This window comes from Grampus griseus (genome assembly GCF_964374135.1).
Source record: "Grampus griseus genome assembly, chromosome: 11".
Taxonomy (NCBI): domain Eukaryota; kingdom Metazoa; phylum Chordata; class Mammalia; order Artiodactyla; family Delphinidae; genus Grampus; species Grampus griseus.
The window spans coordinates 93224361-93247340 of NC_139005.1; the positions used below are offsets into that span (position 1 = coordinate 93224361).

Sequence of the window (22980 nt, forward strand, 5' to 3'; positions counted from 1 at the left end):
ATAAAAAATGTAAAAATACAGAAAAGTAGAAAGAGGAAACCTATTACCGCCACCCAAAGGCACCTACTGGAAACATGCTGCGGGACTGAGTTCCTCTCTAACTGGGCTATGGCCTTGACAATGGAAGAACTCAGTGATTAACTGCTTTGACTCTGAGTCAGATGTCAGCTCTCCCATTTACTAGCTGTCCTGCCTTGGACAGGACATTTAAGTGTGCTCAGCCACCATCATGGGTAGTATGACAGTTTCAGTGCAGACCGTCAACCATCGGGCTTTATGCTGTGTGGCTAAAAAGTGAAAAAAGGATAACGTGTTCCCCAGCATTTCCAGGTTTGAATACACACGAGCTGGGTAGTTAAAGAGCCAGCTTAGAAGGATCTTAACTGGGGCGGCTGTATGGCGGGGCCAGGCTGTGGTTGCAGAGGCAGCAGAGAGAGCCTGGCCGCAGGTCCGGGGATCTAAGAGGGAAGCAGGTCTCTGGTACTGAAAAGCTGCCTGATGCTGGACACATCCTCTGACTGTTCCCGACTGCCAGCGTCCCGGGCTATCTGCAGTGACCGACAAAACCAGCCCTGCTGTGGGAATGGGCCCCGCGGAGCTGCGCAGCACAGTGGCTGTGTGAACTGAATCTGAACTCACTGTTTTTAGGGCAAACATCTTCTGAGTTCTAAAAATAAACAGACAAATGACCTCTAGAACACTCCTCATTCTATCTTTTTGAGTCGTTACGAGAAATTCCAGCATTATTAAAATACTTTAAGATTCTCTAAAAAGGGAATTCTGCCATTTTCCTGCGTAGTCACCATCCAGGTGCCAAGTATCCCCTCCCTGGGAATAAAATCTAGTCCATGCCCAGCAGAAACAGACCTAGCAATAGATCTCTTACCCTTTTGATAATGAAAGATTTGACATTCCTGGATTCTGAGCCTTTGCAAATATACTGAGATTTTCTTTCGCTCTTTTCTGCAGAAGTATGGAAGAAGAGAAATAGGATGTGAGTAACCACGGGGTCTGTCCACTGCTGTGTGGTGATCATACCTGTGATTTTTCATTCAACCTGAGCAGATGACAACGCACACTATTAGTCTCCCTAGATCCCACCTGGGTTGCTGACTTACTAAGATTCCCCTCATTTGATTAGACTGCTTGAGCCAGAGAAGCAGCCAGGAGGAGAAGATAAAACGTGGGCTTTGAAGTCAGGCTGGGGAGAATCCAGGACCTGCCGCAGACAAGCTGTGTGGCTTTCGGCAAGTTGTTCCCTTACCCCCAAGCCTATTCTCTCATCTATAAAACACTTTCTACGGCACCCGCCTCACAGGTAGGGGGCATTAGGAACCTTTAACAGGGGGATACGTATGAAAGCACCTGGTGCAGTGTGTCCCATACAGGTCGTCTGGAAATGGTGTTGTCCCTCCCCCCTTTCTTGCCCTATGCCAAGAAGTCAGATTAAAGGCTCTTTCAGAAGAGGCTAAAAATACCCTCATCTGAGACTCCAGACTCCTACTCGATTACATTTTAGATACTAAAAAACCAAACCCCACAAAAACACCATCAAGGCTATGAGAAAGGAGTTTTGCCTTTGTCTCCCAAGCTGCCGTGACTTCTCTCTCCTTTTAAAGCCTTCTTCTCCATCTCGTACTTCTCAATTGCCTTCAAAAACCAAAAAAGAAATGGGGTTTTAGGGGTTAGTGCAAATCTTAGAGGAGGGCAGGGGTCAGGGAGTAGGCCATTTCTCCTGCTGGTGTGCAAAAGACCTGGAACAAAGTGCGTGGCAAGGCCTTGCTGTCTCCCACTAGGTGGTAGGGCCTTGGTGGCCATCTGTGTCACTGACCTCATCCCCCTGAGTGTCACCACCGATGTGTCCCCCACCCCCACGCTCTCTCACCTGCCCCTCCTCCTGGCTACGCTCCTGAGGAGTACAGGATTGGGAACAGGGTTCCGATCATGGCTCCACGGGTTACAAGCTACTGTTTGACCTCTGTAAAGGGGGATAATAATACCTGCCTCCCAGTGCTCTCATAAGGATAAGATATAAAGAATGTAATACGCTGTGAAACACTAGCACAGAGGCTTTCAGATCGGAGCTGCTCCATAAAGGGTAACTATTATTATTATTAATCATCATACCCCTGACCTCTCAAGAGATTTCCCTTGATCTCTGACTCCTCTTACCCCCAGTCCTGCCAAAAAGGGAGGAAAGGAAAATGAATGTCAGTGACCCAGCAAGTTGTACTGATTGTCAACCAGCCCAGCGTTGAGCTTGGGTAACGAAGTTAAAGTATGATTATGTCTTCACCACCCTCAAGGAATTTACAGTCTATTCAGAGAACCAAATCAACACACGTGGAACAATTAAGTCCTAAACTGCTATGTTTAGGATTCAAAGGAGTAAGATCGGTATGGGCTGGAGCAGTCACAGAGGACTGGCCAGAAGTGGCGGGGCACGAGTGTTGGGAATATGAGGGAGGAGGCATCTCTCCTTAGCTTGATAAACCGTGAAGTGCCCCTCCAGCCTTCCCCCACCTTCCTCCTGAACCGGCAGCCCCGGCCTGCACGATGAGCTAAAGGTACTGGAGTGTGCGCAGGTGTGTGTGTGTGTCAGGGAAGGGGTCACACTGCTAAGCCTATGCATCAACACTGTCACTCCAATTAAGTACACTAGAGAAGGCATGATGGATGAATGAATCGGACGGGTGTGTGTCAATACAGCCACGTCTTTGATACCTGCCAGGATGTCACTGTAGCTGATATTGTCAGGGCCCGGAAGGATGGACAAGATTTGCACAGAGAAAGAACAGAAAAGATAGTTGAACGCTGGAGGAAAAGCAAGTTTTAGGGCAAGAATGATGAGACCTGAGTTTGCATTTGAGACGACGGAAGGACCTACAGCTGGGGCTGTTCCCTGGGAAGGCAGCTCCCAAACCTGGCTGATGACCAGCCTTGCTGCGGAAGTATTCAGATATACAGGTTCATTAGAATCTGGAATAAACATCCAATCCAAGGAATAAATGTCATTCCTTATCGGGTTCTGAATTGTTTATTGTGGCCCCTGAGTTGTTCTCTAAATTTAAAAAACAATAAATATTTTACGTGATACAAAATCAAATACGGTAAAAAGTCTCCTTCCTACTGCTCACCCAAGACCCTTAGTTTCTTGCACAGCTTTCTAGAGATATTCTGTACCTATTCAGATGAGAGCACACACAGCTCACAGGCCTGTGCCTGGCTCTCTTCACTTTTAGTTTTTAAAAAGCTCCCAGGGGAGTCTGATGATCAGCTAGGTTTAGGTATCACTGCTCTAGGTAGCTGGGAATATGAGACTGAAAAACAGGTGAGAAGATAGAATTTGCAAACATATCATTCATTCCACGAATCTTCCCTGAGCACCTACTAAAAGCCAGGTGCTGGGCTGGTGTCCAAGAGAAGATGCAGCCGTGAGCAGTGAAGCCCGTCTCTGCCCACCAAGGGCTCAGAGACTAGCAGGGAGAAGCCGGTGATTATGAGGTGACTGATGCTGCTGTGGGGAGGGACAGGATGCCAGAAGGGCGCCCCGATGGGGCACCTACACTGATCTTGGGCTGAGAGTGCAGGGAAGGCCTTTGCAGAGGCAGTGGCCTATCGGGAGAGGAAGGAACACACCTACTGCTGGAGTGAATGGTGAAGCTGTGACGGTGGGTGAACAAGCTCCCAAAGGAAGGAGACTGGAAAGAAGAGCTAGGCAAGTTCACGGCCAAAGTCTTGGGGGGAACCCACATTTAGGGCATGGGAGAAGGAATAGAAATAGGACATGGCCGTGGGGGAAGTCGGCGGGGGGTGTCTGGGTCTCAGAAGGAGGCGGCTCACTCATTTGCTAGTACAGCTATTAAACACTTCTTACGCACCAGGTACGTGCTAGGTGCCACGTGGCAGGGCAGCGTGGAGCCTGGCTATAGGTGCTGACGTGGGAGAAGCAGCCATACAGTCAAGGCCTGATATATAAAGGGCAGGGCACACCGCAGCCAGCAGAGGTTGGGCAGGGTAGCCCAGGGGTGGGCTCTGGTGGCAACAGGCAGCCAGCATCTGCCAGGTCTGACCAGCTGCCTGCGCAGAGGAGCAGGAAGGATGCTTCCTCCAGGTCACGTGAGGATCCACGATTGCTCCTGCCAGCCCTGGCCCTGTTCTGAGTGGCAATGAAGAACACCGAGGAGCTGTGCCCATGCTGGGCAGCCTTGAAAAGCCACCAGATCCTGCTACTGGGAGAATCGTCTCATTCATTTCCCTGGTTCTCAAGTTATCATTAAAAAAACCACAGAACTGACATATAAATACATTCTTGTTGTAAAATACCCAAACATTACGGAAGTAGTCAGGGTAAAAACAGTTTACCCGCTTCCACCCCACTCCCTTGCCAGAACCGACTCCATCTGATGCGCATCCTTCCAGACCCCTCCCCCACACATTTATACATATACAATGTGCTTCTTGTGGGCCAGGCACTGATCTAAGGGTTTTCAGGAGTCTCAACTTGTCCAGTTCTCTCAGAGATGATACATCTATGAGGCAGGTATGTTATTAATGTTATCACTATTTTACAGGAAACTGAGACTCATAAAGGTTAAATAATTTACCTAATGTCACAGTGTGAGAAAACAGTAAAGCAGCAGGAATTTAAACTCTGACAGTCTTATTTTGTGCCTCTGGTGCTCTACCCTCATGCACACATACAGAGGTATAAGGCTTTTTACATGGAATCATTCCAAATAGTGTGTGTGTCTATTTTGCTTTCATTTACAACTCAATTCTAGAATGTGTTCGACAGTGGGGTAGGGGAAACAGAAGCTCATGGTGTCCTTTCCACTTCAGTGAAGAATGCCTTCACTTCTGTGAAAAGCAACTTGACTATATTTACCAAAATTTTAAATTTCACTTCTAGGGCTCTAGCTTGCAAAAATATTTGCAAATGAGTCCCAAGATACATGTACAAAAATATTCACATGTTCACTATGATGAAAACAGCACTGAAATACTTATTGATAGGGAAGAGTTAAATTAATTATGCCATATCCAACTTTTCGAATATTATGCAGCTACGAAAAGAATGGGATCAGTCAACAGCACTGACTTTGAAAAATCTCCAAGAGGTATTTATGCTAAAAATAAATAAATAAGAAAAAAATAAAAGCAGCTTCCAAAACAATATTTATGGTATGATCCTGATTACATTAAAAAAGAAAACAATAACCCTAAATGTCTATATTTCTAATGTATTTTTTAAAAGTTCTGGAAGGATACAATAACCCTAAAAGAAAACAATAACCCTAAATGTCTATATTGTATATTTCTAATGTATTTTTTAAAAGTTCTGGAAGGATACACACCACATAACTAGCATCTAGGGAGGGATCTAGGGCTGAGAGGGAAAGTGACTTTCACTGTTTACTTACATACTTGTAGATACCTGAATACTTTAGAATAAGCATGCATTACCTTGCTATTTAAATTTTTTTTAATAAAAGAAAAAAATTGTTGACTCAAGAGCTAAACTGGCCCAAAGGTCAGTACTGGAAAAGCCGAGGTGAGGGTAAAGCTAAAAACTGTGGAGGCAGATCACCAGGTTCAGGACCCTGGGCCAGAGGAACTTGGTGGAGAGCAAGACGCCAGGTAGGAAGGGGTGAGGAGGCTTAGGTGGAGTGAACTGGCAGGAAGTAAAGGAGCAGGGTTAAGACTGACCGAAGAAGCAGAGAGAAGGGATGGGAGAGAAGGAGGGCCAGGGAGCATGGTGGACTGAAGATCAGGCCAAGTGAGAACCCACAGAGAAGGTCCTCCCAATCTACAGAACTGCACTGCCAACAAATGACTTGGGTTCTCATCTAGTCTGAGTCTCTTTCATTGTGTTTGGAGACGTAGTCAGTAACATAAATGAGTGAAGCCGGCCGAGCGTAAGACCATGTGGCAACCAACACTTTGCCTCCATATCAGGAGCGTCAGGGAGTGGTGGGAACTGTAGCAACCGGGAGACCTCACGCTCTGATAAAGAGAGCCACTGCTGTTCTGCTCCAGCTGGTGACCCCACGTGGAAGTGCGGAGGAAACATAACCATTCTTAAATATCCCATATAGCATTTTGTCTTCCCTCAGGAGACAATAATTTACCAAGCCTAACCCACCTGGGGGAGGGGAAATACCCAATTCTAGCACCATTTAGCTATCTTGTCCCACCCAAGCGGAGGAAAAAAACTGAGAAGCAATGGTGAAGTCCAGTCCAGAGGTACCGAAGGTTCATCAGAAGACTGAGACCCAACCATAGGACTACAGAACACTCCCCCCACAACCCTCACACCTACCACCACATCACTGAAGGCCTATTTACCACAGTTCCTTTTACCCAGTACGTCATATCTACCTTTCAACAAAAAATTACAAGGCATACTAAAAGGCAAAAGGCACAGTTTGAAGAGCATAAACAAGCATCAGAACCAGAGTCAGACATGGCAGAAATGTTGGACTTATCAGACCAGGAATTTTTAAAAATTATGATTAATATTCTAAGGGCTTTTACAGAAAAAGCAGGAAACATACAAGAACAGAAGGATAATGTAAACAGAGAATGAACATTCTAAGAAAGGGTCCAAAACAAATGCTAGAGGGGACTTCCCTGGCGGTCCAGTGGTTAAGACTTCGCCTTTCAATGCAGGGGGTGCGGTTCGATCCCTGGTTGGGGAGTTAAGATCCCACATGCCTCGTGGCCAAAAAAACAAAAACATAAAACAGAAGCAATATTGTAGCAAATTCAATAAAGACTTTAAAAATGGTCCACATCAAAAGAATCTTTGGAAAAAAAATGCTAGAGATCAAAAACACCGTAACAAAATAGAAGGATGCCTTTGATGGGCTCATTAGTTGACTAGACATGGCTGAGGAAAGAATCTGAGTTTGAGGAAATGACAATCGAAACTTCCAAAACAGAAAAGCAAAGAGAAAAAAAAAGACTGAAAAATACCCCCCAAACAGAACAGAATATCCAAGAACTATGGGACAACTATTAAAAAGTGTAACATGTGCATAATAGGAATACCAGAAGTAGAAGAAAGAGAGAAAAGAACAGAAGGAATATTTGAAGGAAAAAACGACTGGAAAATTTCCCAAATTAATGTCAGACACCAAAACACAGATCCAGGAAACTCAGATAACACCAACTAGGATATATGCAAAAAACAAAAACAAAACCCAAAAAACTACACCTAGGCATTTCATATTCAAACTTTAGAAAATCAAAGATAAAAATCTTTAGGGACTTTCCTGGTGGTCCAGTGGGTAAGACCCTGTGCTCCCAATGAAGGGGGCCCGGGTTCAATCCCTGGTCGGGGAACTAGATCCCACACACATGCTGCAACTAAGAAGTCCGCATACTGAAACTAAAAGATCCCGCATACCACAATTAAAGATCTCACACGCGGCAACGAAGATCCCACGTGCTGCAACTAAGAGCTGGCACAGGGCTTCCCTGGTGGCGCAGTGGTTGAGAGTCCACCGATGTGGGGGTCGCGGGTTCGTTCCCCGGTCCAGGAGGATCCCACATGCCGCGGAGCGGCTGGGCCCGTGAGCCATGGCTGCTGAGCCTGCGCGTCCGGAGCCTGTGCTCCGCAACGGGAGAGGCCACAACAGTGAGAGGGCCGCGTACCGCAAAAAAAAAAAAAAAAGAGCTGGCGCAGCCTAAATAAATAAATAAATATTTAAACAGAGACAAAAAAAAAAAAAAAGAAACAAAAATCTTGAAAGAAGCCACAGGGGGGAAAAATACCTTACCTATAAAAGAGCAAAGATAAGAATTACATCCGACTTCTCAGAAACCATGCAAGCAAGAGGAAAATGAAGTGAAATATTTAAAGTGTTAAGGAAAAAACCCCTGCCAACCTGGAATCCTGTACTCTGCAAAATTATCCCTCAAAAGTGAAGGAGAAATGAAGGCTTTCTCAGGCAAACGAAAACGGAAGGAATTTGTTGCCAGTACATCTGCCGTGAAGAAATGCTGAAAGCAGTTCTTTAGAGGGAAGGAAAATGATACAGGTCAGAAACTTGGATCTACATAAAGAAAGGAAGCGCATCAAAGAACGAATCAGTGAAAGTAAAATTAAAAATTTTGGTTTTTTATTCTTAATTGATCTAACAGATAGCAGTTTGTTCAAAATAATAGTAGTAGCAATGTGTGTGTATATACATATACACACATATACAAGTGAAATGAAATGAATGATGGCAATGATACAAAAGAGAGGAGGATGGAATTAGGAATATTTTATTATTATCAAGTATTTGCATTACCCGTGAAGTGGTACAGTAATATTTGAAAGTAGACTTAGATTAGTTGTAAATGTATATTTTAAACTCTAGGGCAACCACTAAAAAAAGTACAAAAAGTACAAAAAGAAGTATGATTGATATGCTAAGAAAGGAGAGAGAATAAAATCACATAAAATGCTCAACTAAAACCACAAAAGGCAGAAAAAGTTTGGAAGACAAAAGTAGGAAAAAAGGGGACTTCCCTGGTGGTCCAGTGGTTAAGAATCCGCCTTCTGGTGCAGGGGACGTGGGTTCGATCCCTGGTCAGGGAACTAGGATCCCACACGTCGCAGGGAAACTAAGCCCACGTGCCGCAACCACTGAGCTCATGTACCATAACTAAAGAGAAGCCCATGTGCCACAACAAAGAGCCCGGGTGCTGCAACTAAGACCTGACACAGCCAAAAAATAAAAATAAATTAAAAATAAATAAATATTTTAAAACACAGGAACTAAGAACAGGCCAAGAAATAGAAGACAGAACAAATATGGTAGATATTAATCCAACTATATCAATAATCACTTTAAAATGAAAGGTCTAAATATGCCAATTAAAAGACAGAGATTGTCAGAGTAAATCCAAAAACAAGATCCAAAATACTTTGTCTATAAGAAACCCATTTTAAATATAAATAAATATATAGATTAGAAGTAAAGGGATGAAGAAAGATATACCATACTAACACTAATTTTAAAAAAAAGTATATTTCACTCAGAGCAGACTTCAGGTCCAGGAAAGTTATCAGGGATAAAGAGGGGCATTATGTAATGATAAAGGGGTCAATACACCAAGAAGACTTAACAATCTTAATGTGTATGTGCCTAAAAACAGAGCATCAAAATACATGAGGCAGAAAAAGAATTGCATGGACAATGAATCCATTGATGAATCTACTATAATAGTTAGAGACTTTAATACTCCTCTGTTAGAAAGGGAGAGATCCTGCAGATAGAAAATTAGTAAGAAAATAGCTGAACTCAACAGCATCATCAATCAACTGGATATGTGCCCTTTCCTATAACCAACAATGAACAAGTGGAATTTGAAATTAAAAACCCAATACCATTTATATTAACAAAAAAATGAAATACATAGGTATAAATCTAATAAAATATGTACAAGATCAAAATAAGAAAAACTACAAAACTGATGAAATAAATTAAACAACTAAATAAATGGAGATATTCCATGTTTACAGATGGAAAGGCTCAATATTGTCAAGACGTCAGTTCTTCCCAACTTGATCAATGCAGTCCCAATCAAAATTCCAGCAACTTATTTGTCGATATTGACAAACTAATTCTAAACTTTACATGGAGAAGTAAAAGACCCAGAATAGCAAACCCAGCATTGAAGGAGAACTGACACTACTTGACTTCAAGACTTACTTACTATAAAACTACAGTAATCAAGACAGCGTGGCATTGGCCAAAAAAACAGACAAATAGATCAATGGAACAGAATAGAGAGTCCAGAAATAGACCCACATAAACAAAGTCAATTGATATTTGACAAAGAGGCAAAGGCAATACAATGGAGCAAAGATAGACTTTTCAACAAATGGTGGTCAAACAACCGAACATCCAAACGCAAAATAATGAACCTAGACACAGACCTTACATCTTTCACAAAAATTAAGTCAAAATGGATAACAGACCTAAATATAAAACTCCTAAAAGATAACCTAGATGAGAAAACCTAGTTGACCCTGGGTTTCGCAATGACTTTTTAGATACAACAGCAGAGACATGATCCATGAAAGAAATAACTGATAAGCTGGACTTCATTAAAACTTAAAACTTCTGCTCTACAAAGGACAATGTCAAGAGAAAAAGAAGACCAGCCACAGACTGGACAGAATATTTGCAAAAGATACATTTGATAAAGGACTGTTATCCAAAATATACAAAGAAATCTTAAAACCCAACAATAAGAAAACAAACAACTCAATTAAAAAATGGGGCAAACACCTCAACAGACCTCACCTCAACAAACACCTCAACAAACACCTCACCACCAAACAAGATATACAGATGGAAAGTAAGCATATAAAAAGATGTTTAATATCACGGTATTAGAGAACTGCAAATTAAAACGACGAGATATCACAGTATACTGGTTAGGATGGCCAAAATCCCAAACACTGACAACACCAAATGCTGACGAGGATGTGGAGCAACAGGAACTCTCATTCACTGCTGGTGGGAACGCAAAAGGGCACAGCCACTTTGGGAGACAATTGGGCAGTTTCTTACTATACTAAACATACTCTTACCATATGGTCCAGGATTCATGCTCCTTGGTATTTACCCAAATGAACTGAAAATATATGTCCACACAAAACCCTGCATATGAATGTTTATAGAAGCTTTATTCAAAGTTGCCAAAACTCAGAAGCAACCAACATGCCCCTCAGTAGGTTAACGGATAAATAAACTGTGGACATCCAGACAACAGAATACTATTCAGCGCAAAAAAGTAATGAGCTATCAAGCCATGAAAAGACATGGAGAAACCTTAAAGACATATTACTAAGTAAAAGAAACCAATCTGAAAAGGTTACATACTTTATGGTTCCAATTCCATGACCTTCTGGAAAAGGTAAAACTAAGGAGATAGCAAAAAATCAGTGGTTGCCAAGGACTGGGGGGAGAGAGGGATGAATAGCAGCACAGAGGATTTTTAGGGCAGTGAAACTATTCCGTATAATACTATAAGGGTGGACACGTATCATTATACATTTGTCCAAACTCATAGAATGTACAGCACAAGGAGAGAAACCTAATGTAAACATGGGCTTTGGGTGAATGTGATGTGTCAATTTAGGTACATCAATTATAATAAATGTTCCACTCTGGTGATGGGGAGGCTGTGCATGTGTGGGGACAGGGAGGGGTATGTGGGAACTCCGTACTTTCAGCTCAATTTTGCTATGAACCCAGAACTTCTCTAAGAATAAAACTTATTAATTTTAAAAATATATCTTTGAGACTTCTATTGTGCAAATGTGCTTTCAAATAAGTAGAGGGGCCCCTAGGGCACTTCCTTGCTGGAAGCCTCGCCTCAGCACACATAACTTACCAGGCTGTGTACCAGCGGGTTGGGACTCAGATCTGTCTCAGCAATCCCTTGGTTCACCTGCTGTATGGAGCCAATGCAGCAGGCTGGGAGGTGAGTCTGTTAAGGAAACTTTATGGGTGATGACTACACACAAATAGAACAGGATGGGGCGAGCCTGTAAAGAAAAGCAGCTCACTGCCTTTCTGTGCTTTTTTTTTTTCCCCCACAGTTCAATTATTTTTTAAAATTTAATTTATTTTTTTATACAGCAGGTTCTTTTTTTTTTTTTGCGGTACGCAGGCCTCTCACTGTTGTGGCCTCTCCCGCTGCGGAGCACAGGCTCCGGACGTGAAGGCTCAGCGGCCATGGCTCACAGGCCCAGCCGCTCCACGGCATGTGGGATCTTCCCGGACCGGGGCACGAACCCGCGTCCCCTGCATCGGCAGGCGGACTCTCAACCACTGCGCCACCAGAGAAGCCCACAGGTTCTTATTAGTCGTCAATTTTATACACATCAGTGTATACATGTCAATCCCAGTTGGTGCAATTCATCACACCACCACCCGCAACCCCCCCGCCGCTTTACCCCCTTGGTGTCCATACGTTTGTTCTCTACATGTGTCTCAATTTCTGCCCTGCAAACTGGTTCATCTGTACCATTTTTCTAGGTTCCCCATATATGCGTTAATATACGATATTTGTTTTTCTCTCTCTGACTTACTTCACTCTGTATGACAGTCTCTAGATCCATCCACGTCTCAACAAATGACCCAATTTCGTTCCTTTTTATGGTTGAGTATATTCCATTGTATATATGTACCACATCTTCTTTATCCATTCGTCTCTCGATGGGCATTTAGGTTGCTTCCATGACCTGGCTATTGTAAATAGCGCTGCAATGAACATTGGGGTACATGTGCTTTTTTGAATTATGGTTTTCTCTGGGTATATCCCCAGTAGTGGGATTGCTGGATGATATGGTAATTTTATTTTTAGTTTTTTAAGGAACCTCCATACTGTTCTCCATAGTGACTGTATCAATTTACATTCCCACCAAAGTGCAAGAGGGTTCCCTTTTCTCCACACCCTCTCCAGCATTTGTTATTTGTAGATTTTCTGATGACGCCCATTCTAACTGGTGTGAGGTGGTACCTCATTGCAGTTTTGATTTGCATTTCTCTAATAATTAGTGACGTTGAGCAGCTTTTCATGTGCTTCCTGGCCATCTGTATGTCTTCTTTGGAGAATTGTCTATTTAGGTCATCTGCTCATTTTCGGATTGGGTTGTTTGTTTTTTTTAATATTGAGCTGCATGAGCTGTTTATATATTTTGGAGATTAATCCTGTGTCTGTTGATTCGTTTGCAAATATTTTCTCCCATTCTGAGGGTTCTCTTTTCATCTTGTTTATGGTCTTCTTTGCTGTACAAAAGCTTTGAATTTCATTAGGGCCCATTTGTTTATTTTTGTTTTTATTTCCATTACTCTAGGAGGTGGATCAAAAAAGATCTTGCTGTGATTTATGTCAAAGAGTGTTCTTCCTACGTTTTCCTCTAAGAGTTTTATAGTGTCCGGTCTTACATTTAGGTCTCTAATTCATTTTGAGTTTATTTTTGTGTATGGTTTTAGGGAGTGTTCTAATTTCATTCTTTTACATGTAGCTGTCTAGTTTTCCCAGCACCACTTATTGAAGACACTGTCTTTTCTCCATTGTATATCCTTGCCTCCTTTGTCATAGATTAGTTGACCATACGTGTGTGGGGTTATCTCTGGGCTTTCTATCTTGTTCCATTGACCTATGTTTCTGTTTCTGTGCCAGTACCATATTGTCTTGATTAGTGTAGCTTTGTAGTATAGTCTGAAGTCAGGGAGTCTGATTCCTCCAGCTCTGTTTTTTTCCCACAAGACTGCTTTGGCTATTCAGGGTCTTTTGTGTCTCCATACAAATTTTAAGATTTTTTGTTCGAGTTCCATAAAAAATGCCATTGGTAATTTGATACGGATTGCACTGAATCTGTAGATTGCTTTGGGTGGTATAGTCATTTTCACAATATTGATTCTTCCAATTCAAGAACATGGTATATCTCTCCATCTGTTGGTATCATCTTTAATTTCTTTCATCAGTGTCTCATAGTTTTCTGCACACAGCTCTTTTGTCTCCCTAGGTAGGTTTATTCCTAGGTATTTTATTCTTTTTGTTGCAATGGTAAATGGGAGTGTTTCCTTAATTTCTCTTTCAGATTTTTCATCATTAGTGTATATAGGAATGCAAGAGATTTCTGTGCATTAATTTTGCAAACTGCAACTTTACCAAATTCATTGACTAGCTCTAGTAGTTTTCTGGTGGCATCTTTAGGATTCTCTATGTATAGTGTCATATCATCAGCAAACAGTGACAGTTTTACTTCTCCTTTTCCAATTTGTATTTCTTTTATTTCTTTTTCTTCTCTGATTGCCGTGGCTAGGACTTCCAAAACTATGTTGAATAATAGTGGTGACAGTGGACATCCTTGTCTCCTTCCTGATCTTAGAGGAAATGCTTTCAGTTTTTCACCATTGAGAATGATGTTTGCTGTGGGTTTGTCGTATATGGCCTTTATTATGTTGAGGTAGGTTCCCTCTATGCCCACTTTCTGGAGAGTTTTTTTCATAAGTCGGTGTTGAATTTTGTCAAAAGCTTTTTCTGCATCGATTGAGATGATCATATGGTACTTATTCTTCAATTTGTTAATATGGTGTATCACATTGATTTGCGTATATTGAAGAATCCTTGCATCCTTGGAATAAATCCCACTTGATCATGGTGTATGATCGTTTTAATGTGTTGTTGGATTCTGTTTGCTAGTATTTTGTTGAGGATTTTTGCATCTGTGTTCATCAGTGATATTGGCGTGTAGTTTTCTTTTTTTGTGACATCTTTGTCTGGTTTTGGTATCAGGGTGGTGGTGGCCTCATAGAATGAGTTTGGGAGTGTTCCTTCCTCTGCCTTTTTTTGAAAGAGTTTGAGAAGGATGGGTGTTAGCTCTTCTCTAAATGTTTGCTAGAATTCACCTGTGAAGCCATCTGGTCCTGGACTTTTGTTCGTTGAAAGATTTTTAATCACATTTTCAATTTCATTACTTGTGATTGGTCTGTTCATATTTTCTATTTCTTCCTGGTTCAGTCTTGGAAGGTTATACCTTTCTAAGAATTTGTCCATTTCTTCCAGATGGTCCATTTTATTGGCATAGAGTTGCTTGTAGTAGTCTCTTAGGATGCTTTGTATTTCTGTGGTGTCTGTTGTAACTTCTCCTTTTTCATTTCTAAGTTTATTGATTTGAGTCCTCTCCCTGTTTTTCTTGATGAGTCTGGCTAATGGTTTATCAACTTTGCTTATCTTCTCAAAGAAACAGCTTTTAGTTTTATTGATCTTTGCTATTGTTTTCTTTGTTTCTATTTCATTTATTTCTGCTCTGATCTTTATGATTTCTTTCCTCCTGCTAACTTTGGGTTTTGTTTGTTCTTCTTTAGTTCCTTTAGGTGTAAGGTTAGATTGTTTATTTGAGATTTTTCTTGTTTCTTGAGGTAGGCTTGTATAGCTATAAACTTCCCTCTTAGAACTGCTTTTGCTGCATCCCATAGGTTTTGGATCATCGTGATTTCATTGTCATTTGTCTCTAGGTATTTTTTGATTTCCTCTTTGATTTCTTCAGTGATCTCTTGGTTATTTAGTAACGTATTGTTTAGCCTCCATGTGTTTGTGTTTCTTACAGTTTTTTCCCTGTAATTCATTTCTAATCTCATAGCGTTGTGGTCAGAAAAGATGCTTGATATGATTTCAATTTTCTTAAATTTACTGAGGCTTGATTTGTGACCCAAGATGTGATCTATCCTGGAGAATGTTCCGTGTGCACTTGAGAAGAAAGTGTAATCTGCTGGTTTTGTATGGAATGTCCTATAAATATTAATTAAATCTATCTGGTCTATTGTGTCATTTAAAGCTTCTGTTTCCTTATTTATTTTCATTTTGGATGATCTGTCCATTGGGGTCAGTGAGGTGTTAAAGTTCCCCACTATTATTGTGTTACTGTCAATTTCCTCTTTTATAGCTGTTAGCAGTTGCCTTATGGATTGAGGTGCTCCTATGTTGGCTGCATATATATTTATAATTGTTATATCTTCTTCTTGGATTGATCCCTTGATCATTATGTAGTGCCCTTCCTTGTCACTTGTAACATTCTTTATTTTAAAGTCTATTTTATCTGATATGAGTATTGCTACTCCAGCTTTCTTCTGATTTCCATTTGCATGGGATATCTTTTTCCATCCCCTCACTTTCAGTCTGTATGTGTCCATAGGTCTGAAGTGGGTCTCTTGTAGACTGCATATAGATGGGTCTTGTTTTTGTATCCATTCAGCAAGCCTGTGTCTTTTGGTTGGAGCATTTAATCCATTCACGTTTAAGGTAATTATCGATATGTATGTTCCTATGACCATTTTCTTAATTGTTTTGGGTTTGTTTTTGTAGGTCCTTTTCTTCTCTTGTGTTTCCCACTTAGAGAAGTTCCTTTAGCATTGTTGTAGAGCTGGTTTGGTGGTGCTGAATTCTCTTAGCTTCTGCTTGTCTGTAAAGCTTTTGATTTCTCCATTGAATCTGAATGAGATCCTTGCTGGGTAGAGTAATCTTCGTTGTAGGTTCTTCCATTTCATCACTTTAAGTATATCATGCCACTCCCTTCTGGCTTGTAGAGTTTCTGCTGAGAAATCAGCTGTTAACCTTATGGGAGTTCCCTTGTATGTTATTTGTCGTTTTACCCTTGCTGCTTTCAATAAGTTTTTCTTTGTGTTTAATTTTTGCCAATTTGATTACTATGTGTCTTGGCGTGTTTCTCCTTGGGTTTATCCTGTATGGGACTCTGCGCTTCCTGGACTTGGGTGGCTATTTCCTTTCCCATGTTAGGGAAGTTTTCAACTATAATCTCTTCAAATATTTTCTCTGGTCCTTTCTCTCTCTCTTCTTCTTCTGGGACCCCTATAATGTGAGTGTTGTTGCGTTTAATGTTGTCCTAGAGGTCTCTTAGGCTGTCTTCATTTCTTTTCATTCTTTTTTCTTTATTCTCTTCCACAGCAGTGAATTCCACCATTCTGTCTTCCAGGTCACTTATCTGTTCTTCTGCTTCAGTTATTCTGCTGTTGATTCCTTCTAGTGTAGTTTTCATTTCAGTTATTGTATTGTTCATCTCTGTTTGTTTGTTCTTTAATTCTTCTAGGTCTTTGTTAAACATTTCCTGCATCTTCTCGATCTTTGCCTCCATTCTTTTTCCGAGGTCCTGGATCATCTTCACTATCATTATTCTGAATTCTTTTTCTGAAAGGTTGCCTATCTCCACTTCATTTAGTTGTTTTTCTGGGGTTTTATCTTGTTCCTTCATCTGGTACATAGCCCTCTGCCTTTTCATCTTGTCTATCTTTCTGTGAATGTGGTTTTTGTTCCACAGGCTGCAGGACTGTAGTTCTTTTTGCTTCTGCTGTCTTCCCTCTGGTGGATGAGGCTATCTAAGAGGCTTGTGCAAGTTTCCTGATGGGAGGGACTGGTGGTGGGTAGAGCTGACTGCTGCTCTGGTGGGCAGAGCTCAGCAAAACTTTAATGTGATTGACTGCTGATGGGTGGGGCTGGGTTCCCTCCCTGTTGGTTGTTTGGCCGGAGGCAACCCAACACTGGAGCCTACCTGGGTTCTTTGGTGGGGCTAATGGTGGACTCTGGGAGGGCTCACGCCAAGGAGTACTTCCCAGAACTTCCGCTGCCAGTGTCCTTGTCCCCACGGTGAGCCACAGCCACCCCCAGCCTCTGCAGGAGACCCTCCAACACTAGCAGGTAGGTCTGTTTCAGTCTCCCCTGGGGCCACTGCTCCTTCCCCTGGGTCCTGATGTACACACTACTTTGTGTGTGCCCTCCAAGGGTGGAGTCTCTGTTTCCCCCAGTCCTGTTGAAGTCCTGCATTCACATCCCAGTAACCTTCAAAGTCTGATTCTCTAGGAATTCCTCCTCCCGTTGCTGGACCCCCAGGTTGGGAAGCCTGACGTGGGGCTCAGAACCTTCACTCCAGCGGGTGGACTTCTGTGGTATAAGTGTTCTCCAGTCTGTGAGTCACCCACGCAGCAGTTATGGGATTTGATTTTACTGTGATTGCACCCCTCCTACCATCTCATTGTGGCTTCTCCTTTGTCTTTGGATGTGGGGTATCTTTTTTGGTGAATTCCAGTGTCCTCCTGTCGATTACTGTCCAGCAGCTCGTTGTGATTCTGGTGTTCTCACAAGAGGCAGTGAGAGCACATCCTTCTACTCCGCCATCTTGGTTCAGGGCCCTCTGTGCTGTCTTTTCACTTAATTATTTTCTCTGCGAACATTCACACTTCTTTTATCTTGTGTTAAATGAGTTGCTTTATAAATTATAAACAAAAATTAACCATATTCTAGACATCTTGGAAAATATAAGAAGAATCATCTATTACGCTACCACCCTACCAACCTGTTAGGTTTTCGGGAGACTTCCTCCTAGCATTATGATATACACACATTTTTACATAATTATAATATCAGTGGATGCCTATTTTACTACTCTGACTTCTCTCCTACTCATTATTATGATTATTTTCCATAAAGCTAAATAATCTTCATAATATTTTAAATGGCAGAATACAAATCCATTTAGAGAATGCATCTTAATAGACTTAACTGTACCTTGCTATTGAATATTTAAGTTGTTTACAATTGTTTTACAAGTACAGATAATGCTGTGGTGCACACAGTCACACAGAGAGCTGTTTCTGTCAGGTGAAGGATGCCTGGGTCCAAGGGCATCTCAACCTTGTTTATCACTGTTGAAATCGCTGCTCAGTTCAATGCACCCTCTTACTACCCTCTCTACGTTTGCATTTCTTTCTGTCTTAGCCTCAATTGGTCTAGGATATATCCTTTGTAAAAGCCCCATAATCCTACCACTCCTCATTGCCTTCACATATAGCAAGGTTCACTGCTACTGCCATTACCCTCAAGTGTTCTTACAAATCGGAGGATACTTGACAAATGGAGATGCCAAGGAGGGACATGACAAATCATAGGAAGTGAAATGGATTACTTAGGTTGAGATAAGTGTAGGATTAAGAAGAAAGAGCGTACATTAGAAAAAGGCCCAGGAAAGGGAGACCCTGAAATAGATCCTGATGGGATCGTTTGTGCTCATCTTGAGAAGGGTTTCTGAGAGGCACGGAAAGTGAGGTGATGCAGAGGGATACATGCAGTTTGGTTGGCAGGAGGATGACTTGAAGGTAAATGAGCTCTATATAAGATGGAAAGACAGGGTTATTTATAACCTGAGAGGGTCTTTATTTGCTGGATGAGTTCTATGGTCCCCCAGAGGCGGGATTCTGTGGGTCCCTGAGAGACAAGGTTCAGGGTCAGAAGTGAGATCAGGATCAATAAAGGCAGAGTCAGAGAAGAAAGATGCTGGTAGAGCCTGGATGATGTCAGAAGGGGCAAAGTCTGGGCCCAGGTAGAGGTGCTGGCAGTGGCAGGTGAGAAGAGGAAAGGTCAAAGGGAGTAAAAAAAAAAAAAAAAAGAAAGAAAGAAAATGAAAAGAAAGAAACAAAGGGAATTCCTTGGTGGTCCAGTGGTTAGAACTCTGCACTTGCACTGCCGAGGGCCTGGGTTCAATCCCTGATCAGGGAACTAAGATCCTGCAAGCTGCGGTGCGGCGTGGCCACAAAAAAAAAAAGAAAAAAATTTTTTTTAAAAGTTGGGCACTCAGCTAACTAGTCTGAGGGCAGAGGGCTGGACTACAACTTAGTTTCTATCTATAAGTTTAATTCTTTGGAAGGCAGAAGGGAAAGAAAGAGACAATGGGGTAAAAAGAACATTTTTTTCTCTTCCCCATTCTTTCAATGAATATTTCCAGTATGTCTCCCTTTAGGGCTCTTTCTGATTATCTTAGTAAAACAAACTCAAGACAAACAATCCTTCACAGCTCCATATTCTTTTAAAGGACAGGTAGGGCTTAAGTAATTGAAAAAAATTAACAAACATATAAGAAACGAGCTAGTAAGTGGTGTATGTTATAGACTCGAGCCCAGGTTACACCTCTGCACGGGTGTGTTTGGTCTCTATTGCAGACGGCACCACAGAAGGATACAGGGTGGACTGTCCTCCAGATTCTTCCTCATGGCATCATCCTTCATTGCTTTCCGTGCAGTGAGTGAGACAGCCAGGTGCTCATCTACTGGCACCATTGGCAAGGCAGTGAAATTGATGACATCCATGTTCCTGAAATCAGCCATTGTCCAGTTTCTTGTAAACTGACAAACAGTAAGTTTCCACTTTTAAGAGCCTCTCATTCCTCACTACAATCTTGTTTTGTTCCACCAGCCTCCTGGGAATCACAAATAGCATACAACCATCTTAGAAAGCACAACCACGCTCATCTTGTAAGCAGGGCTGATAGCGAGGCACATGCTGCATGTTAATGGGGAATAAATGCTTTTGTCTGAGAAGCCCATTTTTTTTAATTTTTATTGGAGTATAGCTGATTTACAATGTTGTGTTAGTTTCTGCTGTACAGCAAAGTGAATCCGTTATACATATACATATATCCATTCTTTTTAGATTCTTTTCCCATATAGGTCATTACAGAGTATTGAGTAGAGTTCCCTGTGCGATACAGTAGGCCCTTATTAGTTATCTATTTTATATATAGTAGTGTGTATATGTCATTCCCAATCTCCCAATTTATCCCTCCCCTGCCCCTTTCCCCCTTGGTAATCATAAGTTTGTTTTCTACATCTGTGACTCTATTTCTGTTTTGTAAATAAGTTCATTTGTACCATATTTTTAGATTCCACATATAAGTGATATCATATGGTATTTGTTTTTCTCTTGTCTGACTTACTTCACTCAGTATGACAATCTCTAGGTCCTCCCATGTTGCTGCAGATGGCGTTATTTCATTCTTTTTTATGGCTGGGTAATGTTCCATTGTATATATGTACCACATGAGAAGCCCACATGTGTACATTGTATATAGGTACCACATTCTTAACAGAGAACTTCAAGGCATATATACTTTTGCTTTCTACCTGCTGATCCCCACCACCCCCTTATGAGAATTATTCTGGTTTTAAAAATAAGGCGACTAGGGAATTCCTGGTGGTCCAGTGGTTAGGACTCGGCGCTCTCACTTCCAGGGGCCCGGGTTCCATCCCTGGTTGGGGAACTAAGATCCTGTAAGCCACACGGTGCGGCCAAATCAATAAATAAATAAAAATAAGAAGACTGGACTGCTGAAAAGACGGGGCTCCAGACCCTCCAGCAAGCCAGTTTCCAAGTTAGAAATGCAGTCAAATCTCTTTGGCTCTCTGAGCCTCACCTGTAAAGTCAGAGATTCGGATTAGGTCCCTAAGCCCCTTTTCAGCCCTCAGATGCTGGGCTTCTATGATACTGGGTCCATCTCCTCAGCATGAGGCTCCTAATCTAGCTGAGGCCTTCTGCTCCCTTTCAGGAAACTGGCCCCACACTACTTTTCCTCCTGGATTTGTAATATTCTGGCCAGAGTGCTCTCCTGGGTCCTTGCTTATTGGCCAGGAGGAGTTCATCACTACCATCTGTGGGTCCTCCCTGTCCAGAGCCTGGTGGTATAGGCCTGGTTATAATGAAGTAAAAGACTCAGACCTGCCCTCAAGAAGCTCATACATAATGAAAAGACAGAGAAAAGGTATATTTTGATGGAAAACTTAACCGAGGTGTCCTTTCACCACAGTCTCCTTTCTTCTCCTTTGGTTCACGCCTTCTGCTCTGCTGTCTTCTCCCCAGCCATCCATCCTACATGCCTGCCCCACCGAACTTTTTCCTGATCCCTGCCATGGTGTGCGCTTTGTGCCTCTATGCCTTTGTACATGCAATTCCCTCCACTCAATCAGTCCAGGTGATATGTCTTTTTGGAAAACCTTCTTGAATTACTCCAGGCCATTAATACCACCCCTTTTCTGTGAAGTCCAGGATTCTGCTTTCAACTATTACAGCACTTACAATACAGAACCAGAATTTATTTGCTTCTACGTCTTTCTCCATTAGGCAAATTACTCTCTAGGAATTAGGTTCACTCAATATTTGATTCCATTTTTAACTCACTCACCATACTTCTTTCTGGTCCAAAGAGGCTATCCACTTTGGGCTGTCCTAAGTCAGTTGGATTGTAGGAAAGGTTGGCCCAGGCTCAGGTCAAAACTATTATTTCCTGCCTCCTGCCCCTAGTCTTTAGCCATACAGGCAAGGGGGTGAGGGTAAAGAGGAGGCAGGTGCATTTTAGGGCTTCTCACTTTTATCCACCCACCCACCCACCCCCGCCAGCATGACTGGAAAACTCCATGTTCTCTGAAAAGCCAGGCTTAGCGGGACCCTGTTAAGAAGCCTCTTGCTTTAGCTTAACATTATTACCCATACCTAATGGGAGAATTGAATATTATGCTTGTTAAAAGACACATTTAAAATACTCTGTTCCCTTCTGAAATTTTCATCATATCATTTTAGGGTAAGTATTCTCTGAAGCATGATAAGTTTTTACTGTCACTATTTGGGGAGAAAAAACGGGTGGGGGAGCAAACTAACTTTATTGAATATCCACCCTGTGCCCAGCACTGTGCTGTATATTAGGGGCAGGTGAGTGGAAGAATAAAAACATGTTCTGCCCTCATGGAGCACATATTCTGGCAGCTGAGATTTGAAAGTTCGTTGGTTAAAGTTAACACATTTTAACTTAAACATGTTAAACAAGTTAAAACAATGCTGACTTTGGAGTCAGACAGACTTTTGTTCAGTTTAAACTTCAGTCATTAAATGACTACTTACTGACTGCCCAACACAGCGAGCGATGTGTCCCTACTGGGGGACAGGTTGGTGAGTTAAACCAGACTTTATCCCTGCCTTAATGGAGCTTATGTCTACTAGGGGTGACAAGTGATAATTAATTATATACATAACCATGAATTATAACTGATCACTGCTTCAAAGGGAGGGACACAGCGCTCTGAGAGACAACATAATAGTGGATAATGACCTAGTCAAGGGAGTCAAGACTTGAAGGAAGAGCAGGAGTTAATTACGTAAGTGGGGAGGGGAAATACCACCCAAGCAGAGGAACACACAGTAGAAAGACAGGAAAAGACTAGACCGGTGCATCACAGTAGCCACTAGCCACATGTGACAATGGAGCCCTTGGAATTTGGTTAGTGTGACCGAAACACTAAAATCTTAATTTTAGTTAATTAAAATTTAAAAACTGAAGCAGAATAAACTTTAAAATATTGATTGTATGTTGAAATGATCATATTTGGGACATATGAGTTAAAACATTAGTCATATTAACATCATCTGATTTTTTTTTACTTTTTAAAAAATATGGCTACTAGAAAATTCTAAATTATATATGTGGCCCACATTATGTTTCCATTGGACTGTGCTGGGTTAGACCATGTGGTTTGGTTCTAGGACACGGAACTCTCCCCTTTTCAATGAAGTAACGTGTAGTTGGAAGAAAACTGCACTTGGAGCCAGAGACCTATGGGTCCTGCCCCT

General features: G+C 41.8%; 1 protein-coding gene across 1 annotated transcript in view; it reads right to left on the reverse strand.

The window, feature by feature from the left end:
- FAM227A (family with sequence similarity 227 member A) overlaps positions 1-19691 on the reverse strand; it is a gene marked incomplete at both ends in the record, with an annotated part of 80382 nt that extends 60691 nt beyond the window's left edge. The window contains 2 exons of the mRNA XM_082666193.1: positions 11401-11483; positions 19547-19691. Of these exons, the coding sequence (XP_082522319.1) occupies positions 11401-11483; positions 19547-19691 (228 nt within the window). The remainder of the gene's footprint in view (positions 1-11400; positions 11484-19546) is intronic.
- Between the last annotated feature and the right edge of the window lie 3289 nt (positions 19692-22980).